The sequence below is a fragment of the Thunnus thynnus genome, chromosome 13, assembly GCF_963924715.1.
Source record: "Thunnus thynnus chromosome 13, fThuThy2.1, whole genome shotgun sequence".
Lineage (NCBI taxonomy): Eukaryota > Metazoa > Chordata > Actinopteri > Scombriformes > Scombridae > Thunnus > Thunnus thynnus.
Genome location: NC_089529.1, coordinates 18,243,538 through 18,256,671, shown reverse-complemented (window position 1 = coordinate 18,256,671; position 13,134 = coordinate 18,243,538). Strand labels below are relative to the sequence as shown.

General features: G+C 38.5%; 1 protein-coding gene across 1 annotated transcript; it reads right to left on the bottom strand.

The window, feature by feature from the left end:
* Nucleotides 1–8,398: 8,398 nt before the first annotated feature.
* On the bottom strand, nt 8,399–12,459 carry plac8l1 (PLAC8 like 1). The gene is made up of 5 exons (XM_067608472.1): nt 12,327–12,459; nt 11,717–11,923; nt 10,877–11,103; nt 10,497–10,633; nt 8,399–10,148 (listed from the first exon to the last, which is right to left on the bottom strand). Exons 2-5 carry the CDS (start codon nt 11,740–11,742, stop codon nt 10,017–10,019), a joined length of 522 nt encoding a protein of 173 aa, XP_067464573.1. The 5' UTR covers nt 11,743–11,923; nt 12,327–12,459; the 3' UTR covers nt 8,399–10,016.
* Between the last annotated feature and the right edge of the window lie 675 nt (nt 12,460–13,134).

The window sequence follows — 13,134 nt, the reverse complement described above, 5'->3', positions numbered from 1 at the left end:
TCATAATTTGCATTTACCACAAAGCAAATTAGAGGGACTGTTTTCACCCAAAAAGGGGCTGGGGCATGACGCAAGGGCAAAGTACCCTGATGTGCTGCTCTCATCTATGGAAACAAGGATAAGGATGATTATTAAGACAGATAGAGCATGCGACACTATCTACAACCAGTTCACTGTTTCTGAGTGTTTAGTTCCACAGAAAGACTGGAGGTTTTAACTATTTCTTAACCGAGAGCAGTGACATCCTAGACCCTTGTTGTCATTGTGAGTTTGCAAGGCAACCAGCAGAGACGCTGCACAGAGCTGCTGGGCAGACAGATAAGCTGCCAAGAAATAATAGTATGTGACTCCCCCTAAAATCACAAATTGTCTATTTACATTTTTGTCTGTGAACAAATTAAACAAAATAGATATGGGGCAATTACAGAGATTTAGAGATGCTTATATGGCTTATTTTTAAACTTTTGACAGAGTTTCCCTTGGCTTCCAGTCTGTAGAACCTATGCTAAGCTAGGTTCTCATCTAACTCAACAAAAAAGCATGAATGAACACATTCCCTAAAATATCTAACTATTTCTTTAAGTGCGGGTGGAGGCCACTTATTCCTATTGGCTGTTCACATTGACAGGGTAAACACTAAAGGACCTATTTGAAATGACTGAAAGTGCCATATTTTGCATTTGACACACCAATTAAGTAATGTTAGAATACGACCTAATTTGACTGTGAATAAGTTTTGTCCGATAGTTACATTTACACACACACACACATCAGTTATTTTGCTGGTGTTTTAGTGTGTGCGTGTGTGTGTGTGTGTGTGTGTGTGTGTAAGTGCATTACAATGTGAATGACAGAATGACAATTAATTGTTTATGTCATATGGAGCAATTATTTGCAGAGAGAACACTACAGTACACATCACCAAAACATGTCACTCATATTCCCAACATCTTCATTTGCATTTCCAGTTGAATTAAGATGTATGCTACAGGCTATTATAGTGTAGATTCTTTAATACTGTGACATAATTATCATGCCAGCAGTTGCAGACATGCCAGAGTCAGAGGCATTTGTAGTTTAATCATCAGGATTCTGGAGCTGATATTTTTGTAGTTAAGAAAAGAAATGTTTCTAGACCACATCTGACACTGCTACACGAGTCTGACAGGGGAGGAATGAAGAAGCGAAGGAAGGACGGTAGGAGGGAGGGAGTGTGATGAGGGAAGGAGAAGATGAATTCCAAAGACTTTGTATCATTGGTTCTCACACTCACTCTCTTTTCCTCTCTGCATCATTGCGACTGCTTTCGCAGCACACACCTACACATTTTTCCACACTTACCAAGCCACTGGAGCCTGTTGACATGTAGTAATAACACACAGACACACACACACTTTTGAGGTGCCAGCAGATGAAAGAACACCTACATCAATGGCAGGACTGCGGAAGCGCGTGTGTCGTAGAGATAAAAGCACTATGCAACACATGCCAGCCTGTAACAACCCTTCATGTAATTTCAGCTGTGGGGCACCATACACACACATACAGTACAGGTCACATGATATTAGGTTCATTTGTATGGAAAGACATAAAGGAGATACAGTACAGGAAAACCAATGTGACAGGACTAACAGATTGAAAATAGCCTGTAGGAATTTTTCTCGAGCCAAAGAATGATGATGGGCGACAGCATGACGGAAGCTTGTCTTTGCAAGGCATCAGAAAAGTACAAAATATTGACTAAGACTCCATTATGATGTAACTAATGGATAATGTGGATTAAATATTTACATGCTCATTTTGTGTGCAAATGATGCACTAAAAATCAAAGGTACATAAATGCGTAGCATGCATAGCATAAATATGCAAAGTGTGAGATTGACAAGCACAAAGCCGGATAGACAAAAAAAATAAATGTAAGAAAATTTCCTGTAAAATTGCAGTAAAATACTGGCGACCACAGCTGCCAGTATTTTACTGTAATTTTACAGGGTTACTACTGTAATTTATTTAAACAGTTAATTACTGTAAAATTTATAACAGTAGAATATGAGGTTTACCGTGTAATACTATAACTAGACTTTCCAGTAATATATTGTATTTCTAGTGTTGCTACTGTAATCTACATTAATTGTTTCTAACTGTAATTTACAGTAAACTACTTAAAAGTTTACTTCATTTGAAAATGTATATAAACTACTGTGAATTGCAGATATGTACTGTAAATAACAATGTCTCTTTAATCTTTGTGTTCCAAAATTGAGGTCTACAAATAATCACCTTAGTTTTACATTTGAAAATGCATAACCACTAAAACACCTAACACAGAAGAAGATAAGGCAAGAGACATTTTTATGTAATGAAACATTTATTAAAAGGCAGCAATGTATGACAAACTGTAATCTATTTTTAAAAAAATTCAAATTAAATAGAATACAGAATAACATGGCTTGCAATGCCTTAAAATGGCTTCTGTTTGAGGGTTGGATATGGATGTCCAGGCTGACTGCTCGCTGCATGAGATATAGACAAGAGTGAAAATCAAGCAGAGAGAGAGGGAGAATGAGAAATTAAAATATTTGAGGGCAGAGAAACATTTCAAACATGAAGGGACACTTATCCAACCTTTATGAAGTGCCACTCAAAATACACCAGGTCTTTGGACCATCTTGCTTGTCCATCTTTCCATGGCTGGCCTTCCTTCCCCTCTCAGATTTAATCCTTAATTTATATGAAAGGCTGAAACAAAATACAACACCACTACTTTAATTAGCCAACTATGCAAAAAAAATAAATAAATAAATAAAAATTAGGCTGTTAATGTTGATATTAGGCGATGTTAACCGGCTACTCAAAATGCAGTCAAAACTAGACACAAACAAAACTAGACCTGCAGCTGGTAGCTTGCCAGGATTATACCAAGTTAGCATAAGTTAAAGCTAGCTCACAAATTGAATAACCAGAATCACAGATGTATTTTAATGAATCAGTATGATTTTATTGACCTTTTTGTTGGATTCAAGGAAAGGAAGATGAATGATGATTGAACATGGATTGTTGCATGTGGCTCACCCCATTACTACTGCAAAAATAAAAATACTGCATTGTACCATTTCTACCAAATTTTATGGTAGCCTGCTGTCATTCTTGGCTCCAAAAAAGCATCAGACTGTAGGCTACATTACTGTTAGAATTTGGCTGTATTTTTGAAGTAATTTATTACAGTGTATGGATTGATATGGACTAGTTATCAAAATGTGTTGTTATTTTTGAATAAACAATGGAGCCAGAATTCCTGTAAAATCTAATAATACCCTCTAGAATATTTAGACTGACATTCCCATGGACACTATGCTGACTTGCTAGCCAAAATAAGCAAGATGTCACTTTCTGGTCCTGGCTTACATTTTTGACTGGCGGAGTTGTTTTTAAACCTTTATTTTTTCCAAGTCACAGTGAACTTGACCTTTTCCAGCAAGCAGTCTTCTACTGTTGCCCACTGGCTGCACTGAGATATTACAGGATACAAGCCCCATGAGCTTAAAGTGAAGCGTCATTCTGTCAGGACTGCATGCCATCTCCCCTCCTATGTCACATCAGCCAGCAGGAAATAGAGTGGATAATGAGCAGTACATCCCCTGGGACAACGTTAGGTCTTGTCTACACTGACAATGTCTGCTACACTGTGCTGTATTATGTGGTGCAACAATAAAGGTTTTTTTTTTTGCACCATTTTTCCATTTTTCTGGGGGGTCCTGTTTCCTATGCAAATATGATGAATAGATACAGTAAAAATGAAAAGATTTGTGACAATAAATAAACAAAAATGCTGCAAGTTTTCAAACACATAGCCTACTTTTATATTATATCATGGCAACAAAAGCTTTAGCAACCTTTTGAAATATTGTGTGGGTGGTATTTTCTGTCAAATCAATTCAACAGTTGCAAAACAGTGGCAAACAAATTCTAAAACATAATAAGGAATTACTAATTGCTTAAGTTTATAATGTATATACATTACATGTTATATCCAGAAATACTTTATTATAAAGTTTTATGGAATTAGGGTGATCAACAAGTATTAAAAAGACAAATGTGTGGTTTCTATCAGAAACAGTTCAGCATTTTGGGAGACGCAAACTATTCGTTTAAAGAAGACTACACTGAAATATATGATGTATAAAGGAGCCTTGCAGACAGCTTCAGTCCACTTGGTTTGATATCACACCAATTTTGATCTGTGTCTAGTGGGATATGGGACCATTCTCATAGGCCCCAAAATCTAGGGCTTTAAGGAATGAAAGAAGAAGAAATCTATTTAAAAAAACCTTTTAAAGATAAATTATTCTTTACATCTGATGACTGGAGAAGTTATGAAGAACACCTGACACCACTGTGTGGTTTTAAAACCAGAATAGGGGTTTCTGGCACAACTTCACCCACTTCCATGGTGCACGGAGAAGGGAAAGAAGTCAAAGAGGTCAAACCTCCAGCAACACTTGTAGTATATAGAACAACTTTATTGTTTAACCAATGCAATCAGCTTGTTTCATCAGGGTCATCCGGTCACCAGTGTGGTTTTTAAAACCATGCTTGAATTGTTCATCAGTGTGTGTGTGGGTATTATCAGCCCTGGAGAATGGGAACATCTACCTAAATGGATTCCTGAATGGGCCCACCAAGCTCCCCCTAGGGATTAAAGAAGCAAGAGCCTCTGTGCAAAGTGACTGTTATTAAGGTTTTTTCATTGCATAGTGAAAGGGCAAAAAGTCCTTCTGGCAAGCTAAAGGGATGACCTAAACATTCACTTTGAAGTTGTCACAAGAAACCAACATGACACCATCAAAGGGAGTGTTTATCCCCGCAGGTTTTCTGCTGGACGTTTAGTGCTCTGCACTGACATCATGCAATATGGGTCCACCGAGTCTGCAGGGAGAAATCAAAAATGTGACCACAGAGTCACAGTGGAAGGAGGCCCTTTAGGCATCCGTGCCTAAGGACATACCATTTCATCAAATTGTGCATCTTTTTGCAAGAAGAAAAGATCAGGTGTTAAGAAACTAATCTGAAAATAAGCTTTTTTGTGACGCATTAGTCCTGACCTTTCTCATAAATATATTTTTTCTGCAAGAAACCTAAACTATTTGACCTTTTGTGACCTCTGTTACTTGCCTCATGTTGCTTCAGCTCACATATAAATGTGGTCACATCAGACTTGTTTGAAGTTGACACGTACCTCTAATTGGAATTTCACTTAATTCCACATGCCTATGCCTTTGTAATTGTGATTAAGTTACTTTGAAGTTAAATCCTTTCGCTATTTGGTGTTTCTGCTTAGTTACATATAAACTGTATTCAGTTATGATGTACTAATTAATTCTTCATCTTCAGATCAAGTGTCCAAATTTAATATAAGCGACCAATACTTATTTATATTAATATGTAAGTAATGTATTGCTGGTACTGAATTCTACTGCTACCGGTTTGATATTGTTTTCTAAAATAATAACCATATACTTCAGTATGTTCAATGACCAAATTGTACACACAGCCCATATTTGTTTATTTGAATTAACACAAGAGGGAAAAAAAGACATCTGCCATGTTTTCTAGTTCTGGCAGCTACCACTGTTTAGTGACCTCAAAGGACACACAGCTTTTATCAAGAAAAAAATGATCCTCCCTTTTCTTGTCTCGCAAGGAATTTAAGGATAAATTCTTTAGCATAGAAGAAAAGTCCTGCTGAGGAACAAAAACTACAAAAGCAGGCAAATCTCTAGTATTATAATCCCTATGTATGACAGTGGTTTTTGAAGTCAAATCATTCCTACAATGAAATCCCCCTCCTGTCTGTCTTCAGAAAAAAGTCTTCAGAAAAACTGCCTGCTTAGTCTGAGGAGCAGAGCGGTGCCAACAAATTCCAAGCTTCCATCTATATATATATGTGTGTATGTGTGTGTGTGTGTGTGTGTGTGTTATGTAAACCCCAGGTGGTGCTTGTTGTCCTGGATAGAAGTATCACCAGGGGGACGACTGCTCCAGCTTAGCAGGTCTCTCTACACTTCTCTTTTTCCTCTATTTCCTACGCTCTTCTTTGTCACAAACACACACCAGTAGAGGTCAGAAAGAGAGGAAGAAGAAGAGAAATGAATAAAAGGGGGACACGAATAAAAGGTTAAGTGAAGGAAGGAGAAGAGATGAGGTGATTGAAGGAAAGGGGTCATGGAGGGAAGGGAGAGAGGTGAAATACATACAAATATATTCCAGAAATGTCAGTGCATAGTTTGGGAAACACAGCTTGTTGTTATTCAGTTGTGGTATGTGTGCAACTTGGGAGGGTATGATCTATTTTTCCCAGTGCTGTGTTTTGTATTTTATCTGCTTAGTGGTGATTTCTCTTTACGAGTAACAGCGTGCAATGAGCACAATCACGGGATGAGCCTTTCTAAATACATCTGCATACATCACTCACATACATACACACACATTTTCACACCCACTCACACACACAAACACACACCTCACCGAGGGGCTGTTGTTGATAACAGCCTGTTCTCTACACCTGATGCATCTATGGAGATAGTCGTCTTCATGCTGAAACAGCAGGAAAAAACATTCAGCAGAGACGTTTTATGGTCCCTGTCCGACTGCTGACTTAAGATGGGCTTCACTGTTCCAAATCTTGACCTCTACAACGGCTGTGGAAATCCCAAATCTGACCCTGGATCAGCACTTGAGACTGATTCCACCCCACTGAGCAGCTTCAGGAATAGAAAACAGACAGCAGAGACTCAGATCTGCGACAAGACTGCCCCCCAACGGTTCAGACATGGAGGTGTAACCGGTAGCGATGACGTAAGGCAAGGCTGTGTGTGTGTGTGTGTGTGTGTGTGAGTGTGGATACAATGTTCATGGTAATGCAGTGCAGGTGACAGGAATTTTGACATTTAAAAAAATCATCATCAATATCTCCCTACAGAAACAGTTTCCTTGTTACTCTGGATCATCCACAGATCTCACTGATAGGGACTCATAGGGACTATTTTTTTTAAAATAAAATGTAGTTCAAATGAAACTGTTTAGCAATGTAGTATCCAGTGTAAAAAAGGCACTGATTCTTTAAAGAAATGTTGAATTTTGGGGTCTTTTAATGCTCTGAGCACCAAAAATAAAGTATATGTTCATCTTCATTGGATTGGGTTGGAGGCAGAAATATCAAACCCTGCACAAATAGTTACCACTTCAGGTAGGAGGTAGAACATGTTTTTTGTAATTTAGGTGAACTGACTCTTTAAAACTAGAAATTACTTTGACTTAGCACGTATTACATATTGCTTGTTTATCACATAATTCAGGTTAGCCAGAGGAAAGCTGTGGTGAAATGCTTTGTAATGGCAAATAGCAGTTAAGAACTGCAACTAATAGGTCCAAAATTAAAGAAAGTCTGTGTAAATGTAGATATAAAGTTTAAAAGAGTACGGAGTACAGTTTAAGGGTGTATTTGATTTGCAAAGCAAATATATTTCCAATTGACCGACCCAGTCCAGATATGCTGAAGCATTTACATCTGGCCATTGCACGGGGGGGAAAGATGTTACTACAGTGCCTGAAGGCAGCTCTGCTCGAGGCAGATCTTGCTCACTAACATCCCCCAGTAGACAGAGAGTAGTGGAGCTGAAGAAGGATTTATCCACCCAAGGCTGCTTAGGAGACACTGGAGCCTAATGCAGACATAAGTAAGATATCGCTGACACTATTATCACAGGGACCATTTTGAGTTCAAGTCACAGCCAATGTGAAACTTAGAGAAGTGTTTAAGGATTGTTACTTCAACACATAGGTGAGGACTGGTAGCTATTGTACCTTATATATACTGGGTAGTTTAATAAGTATGATTTGATTCTATGCCAGTATGCCATAATTTAGTCTACACAAATGTGAACATATTTTTCTTTTTTTATGTTTTTCAGCTGGGATTGGAATTAGTGCATTTGCAAAAAAAATAAAATAAATTGGGACATTTTGGGACATAAATTGGTGGATGAACCCACCCATAATGCAAAGCAAAGTTATTTTATAAGCATTTATAGACAGAAATATCATGCACACTATTGTTCTTAATTGTATGTTGCAAGGACTATAATCTGAAATAATTTATCCTTACTGACAAATGTGGATCATCTTTGAACAAGCTGGCATTATTCCATCATTCTGATACTTATTAGTCAACAACAACATGAGCAAATAATCAGATATGTGTACACTTCTGAAGAATTGCAGGGTTTTAAAAATATTTATTTTCATCCCATGTACATCAGATTAGTTCCATGAAATGTACTGTATGTGTAACATGATTTGATTTTATAATTCACAGCTCTCTCTTTTTTGACACCAAACCCATTTTCTCTGCAGCTGCCAGGTGTGTGTGGGGGGGTGACCACATCCATAAGAGTAACAAATTACATATTTGCCCTTTGAGGACCCATCTGCTTTCTGTATAAATAACATTTTCATATCCACAATGTTCTTGCTGGTTGGCATTTCAAGTTCTGGGAACCACAGCAATCAGGAATTGGATTAATAATATGATTGAATGCCTGAGGTTGAGCCAAGGTATAGAAGGATCAAACAGTGACAGAAATATGGAAATAGGCTTTATTATCTTCAGACTGTACTTGAACTGTTGACTGTAATCAGAGCTACACAGTGGCCTGTATGTTGGGTTTTTCAGACAGGTGGTTCTCCATACCGAATGAACTCGTGGACTTGTTTCAACCCACACTCTGAAATAAATAAAACAACTCTCAAAAGCATTGCTGACCTGACCTAGCATGCTGTTTTTATGTGCTTCTCTGGCTTTACATAAGTAGTATTAAATGTTCCTTGGAAATGAGATTTATTAGTCTGATTTTATAGATATTGTCCCTAATATTGAGTTATGCCCCCATTGCACAATTTGTGCCCCAAGGTCTAGAACGCTTTATGTTTCTTCACTTCATCTTCCCCTCATGTCTGAGAGAGACAGAGTACGCTAATGTGTCTGGTGACCTTTGGCATGCAAGCCAAAATCAAAGAGTCAGCTCTCCCATATCACACAAAGATTTCTCACTTACTTCAAAGGTGCCACTTTCTATCGAAGAAGGGACATTGTTTTTTTGCTGCTGAGTATTTCAATAAGTTTTCATTGTTTTGAGAAGCACAAACAAAATTCAATTCACCTCCATTATAGTGAGGTGGCTGCCAAAGTTTCTGAGGTTAATATCTCAAAAACTAGACAAATGAAAGAGCAAAATAGAACATGCCGAGATTGCGGTAGTGGGAAAATATATTGTTTTGGAATTTGTGTGAACTGACCTTTTAAATATATCAAACAAAGATGTTAACATTCTCCAAGGACTCAAAATGTTCAACTAAATTCTATATGTATTAAAGCGGCTTTAATGACTTTGATTATGATGGATTCCGATTAAGGTAAAACTGCTTACGTTACAGTTACAGTAGTGAAGAATTGCCTTTATTGGGTTAAGACTGGAATGCATGTAAACATATTTAGAAAGTTGGCTGTGAAAGTTTCTGATGTCTGACAGACTCTTATACCAGATGTCTAGTGATGTTGCTGATAGTGATAGCTACTGAAACCAAATAAGCGTGCCTCTAGCCACCTGCTTTTCATCCAATACAAAATGTATCTGATGAGTTTTTTGCCTCTACAAGTGTATTCATAATATCGTTTCTAAGCAGAAGTCCTCCAAGGCAGTGTTAAGTTGGTTCAGACTTTGCAGCTCTGCTTCTTTTTGCTGTTTACGCTATTAATCAAACTTCGTCCTTGCAGTCTTCTTTGAATGTTGTAGGATAGGCTTGATTTATTATCCAGTGTGTCCCCAGGGGCATGAAAGGTAAGTTCAAGCATTATATGGTATTGATTCTTCATACTATTCATGCCAGTGATCTCAGCTGATCCTGTGGTCTGCATTGAATCATAGAAGGACAGGCCTCATTTACTGTCTTCAGTTTCTTCAGGAGCACTCAAGGGCAGTGGACACATGATACGTCTGAGTCTTCATCCTCCGCTTCATCTCTCTCATCATCTGACATACAGCCAGTGGGTAACAGCAGCACACCGTGGTCCAATCCTCACACACACTGCCCTGTGGATAAATATGCACACAAGCAGAAGCACATATGCAGACAAGACAAGAATGCAGCAGGAACACATCAATGAAAACACATAAAAACAGGAACAGAGATACGGCACATTAACTCAGGCAAGTTAAAGTTTCTGTTATTGTTCTACTTTCTTGGTAGCGATTGGTTTTGCGTTGGTTGTAGAGTGAGTTTTTCAAGTTACATTATATATGTGTGGTGATGCTAATGTGAGCAGGAACCGGTTTGAAAAGTCTACATGTTTTTGTGTTCAAGGAAGCTTTAACAGCAACAGAAATCTTCATCTCCCACTGATAAATTGGTAAATTTTATATGTGAATACACACACTCACTTGTATCTTGTACCTCTCCCTGATTCCAACTCGCATGGCAAAGGTGGATCCCGGCAGGAAGGGCATACACATACACTCGCCATACTGGTGAGCTAAACTCAGTTCTAAACAGCATGGCAGCAGAGCCCCGAGAATACCTGCAATCACAGGCACAGGTCAGCACAACGTGTGAGAGTTTGTGACAGAAGCAATCATTCCCCTTGAAAATAAACAATTTCATCTCAGTCAAATCCAATTCCATTTTTTTCTCGATTATTTACACAAAATCAATTTTGTAGAAAAATCTTAAATCTTAAAATTTGAAGACTAAGACCTTAAATTCTGATATATGTTTGACAGCCCTGTACTTTTAAGAATTTCTAGCTGTGTGTTCATGTTACATGTGGTCTTGTCTCCACAGATGTCAAACAGGCCAGTGCTCCAGTCTCCTCCCGTCTGTGTGATGGTGGTAATGGTTGTCGTGGTGATGCCAAGGCCAGGCTGTGTGAGTATCGGGTCTCTTGCGGCAGGGGCGATGTTTAACCTCCAGTTCTCCTCACTTCCTGTGGTGAAGCCCCCCACTTCCTCTTCTTGAATCTTTGATGCTGAAGTGTTGGATAGTCTGGGTCTGAAATTAGATTTGTAATGAATCTATCTTTTAGATACACGGTTGATAAATTCACCAGGGCTTATCAAGCCTCTAGCATGCCACTGATACTCAACTGCAGGCTTAATATTAAAATAAATAGTCTCAGATTCAATTAGTCTACGGATTTAGTCAGGGATTTAATTCATTTCATTCTCTAAGCTAATTTCCTTTTCCTAGAGCAGCATGTTTTATACGCAGCTGGTCGGCAGCACACCACCACAATTACACTAATTCATCCTACTATCCTACCACTGGTAAAATACTGCATGTGTTACAGCATTTACTTTTGCATTCATCTGATTTGGGCCTTTAGCAACATTTTAATCACCACAAAATGCAGTGAAGGTAAAATCAAAATAAGTATAAAAAAAAGTAGCAAGGAGCACCAGAGCGAGCGCTGCAGCAACAATAGATTAAATGCTCCTGTTTCATATGTGTTATTATTAATCATAGAGACATAGAAGAAGAAAAAGATTAAGAGGAAACACAGTAACATGAAAAAGTAGAATAAGATAAGTGAGCCATTTGCTGTAATTCCATCGTGCTCACTGGTGACAACACTGTGTACCAGATGGGACAAAGAAACACTTACTGGTGTGTGACTGTTGTCTGCTCCATAACTAGAAGCTCCTGGCATCCAGAGAGGGGTGAGGCAAGAGAAGGAGAGGGTGAGCAGGGAGTCAGGGGGGTGGGGGTGGGGGTGGGGCTGGGGGTAGGAGGGTGTGGGGGGTGACACTTCCCCAGCGAGAGTGTGTGTGTCGGAGCAGATAAACCAGCAGTCGGATGGCTCGGCCAGAAGCTGTGTGACAGAGATAAGTCTTGTAGCTGTCTTCTGTCTGAGACTTTACTCTGCCCCCCCCCCCCCCCCCCCCCGCTAATACAGCAAATGCAGACAGGGCAGATACACATCAGGGTGCATGAACATGAATGTCGAGCATAAAATAGATGTGAATGAATGCATACACTTAACACAAATGCACAAGCATACCCGAATGGACTGACATCTTGTAAAAAGTATGTAGACAGATATCAGAAATAAATGACTTTCATTTGCAGACGTGTGGATGACAAACATAAGCTCACACACAAGAATTCAAAGTTTTTTTGTTTTGACCCATGGCATTTAAACACAGCTTACTTATGTGCATTGTTCCTAGTAAATGTTTTAAAAAGACGAATAGTACAATAAATGTTACACTCACCCTTAAGGCAGAAACACAGAGCGGGGAAGTGAAAGATACATTCAACCAAAGAAACACCTGTGGCTCATGTATAGAGGGGATTCATTTATGTATTTCCTGTGTTGTGACACTGACCTTTAAATGTGGACTAATATATGTAGGCCTATCTGTGTGAGTGACAGAGAGGGAGGGGAGGGGAGGGGAGTTTTACATGGTGGTGAAACTATCATGGCTTTGGAGTCTCAGACAGTTCACACATATGCACATAGTGTCACAACCCAAAGCTGGGAGAAATTTTTAATGCATGGTGCCTTTTTCTCCCACTAGAGCTCAGTTGAGTTCCTTTTCAAGATGATTTATATTTTCTGTATTTCTATATAGATTTCCAATAGCACAATTCATTCATAAAATGTAACACAAAGTGTTGTATTGCAAGAATTATACTGACATTAATTCTTAGCTTGCATCACAGAATGTGCATTCAAAAAGGATTACTGTTCTACAGGGTCTTTTAAAGAAAAAATAAACATAAATGCTTTTCTAAAAATGTGGGTGATTTGGCGGTTGTTTGAATAATAGTGATCCCTGATGGAAAGTAATAGTTTAGTTCTCTCCAAAGCCTTTGAAGCAGGGAACCACAGAGAAATGGTATTATTAATAACCTGCAGAGCCAACACCTTGCAACACTACTGGAACTGAGAGATACGATGGCGATGTCTATTTTCTACAACTAAAATATTTTTAGATACAAATTTGGTACACACACATATATATATACAGTATATTTGCCTTTGTGAGCCAGTATATTTGAAACCAAACACTACACTAA

What these genes read in the sequence shown, in the direction of transcription:
- plac8l1 (XM_067608472.1), bottom strand. Translation starts at nt 11,742, where the DNA reads ATGGAGCAGACAACAGTCACACACCA. An exon ending in CAGACAACAGTCACACACCA is followed by an intron (nt 11,104 to 11,716) that starts GTAAGTGTTTCT and finishes ATCTAATTTCAG; the next exon opens with ACCCAGACTATCCAACACTT. An exon ending in CTGTGGAGACAAGACCACAT is followed by an intron (nt 10,634 to 10,876) that starts GTAACATGAACA and finishes CTGTGATTGCAG; the next exon opens with GTATTCTCGGGGCTCTGCTG.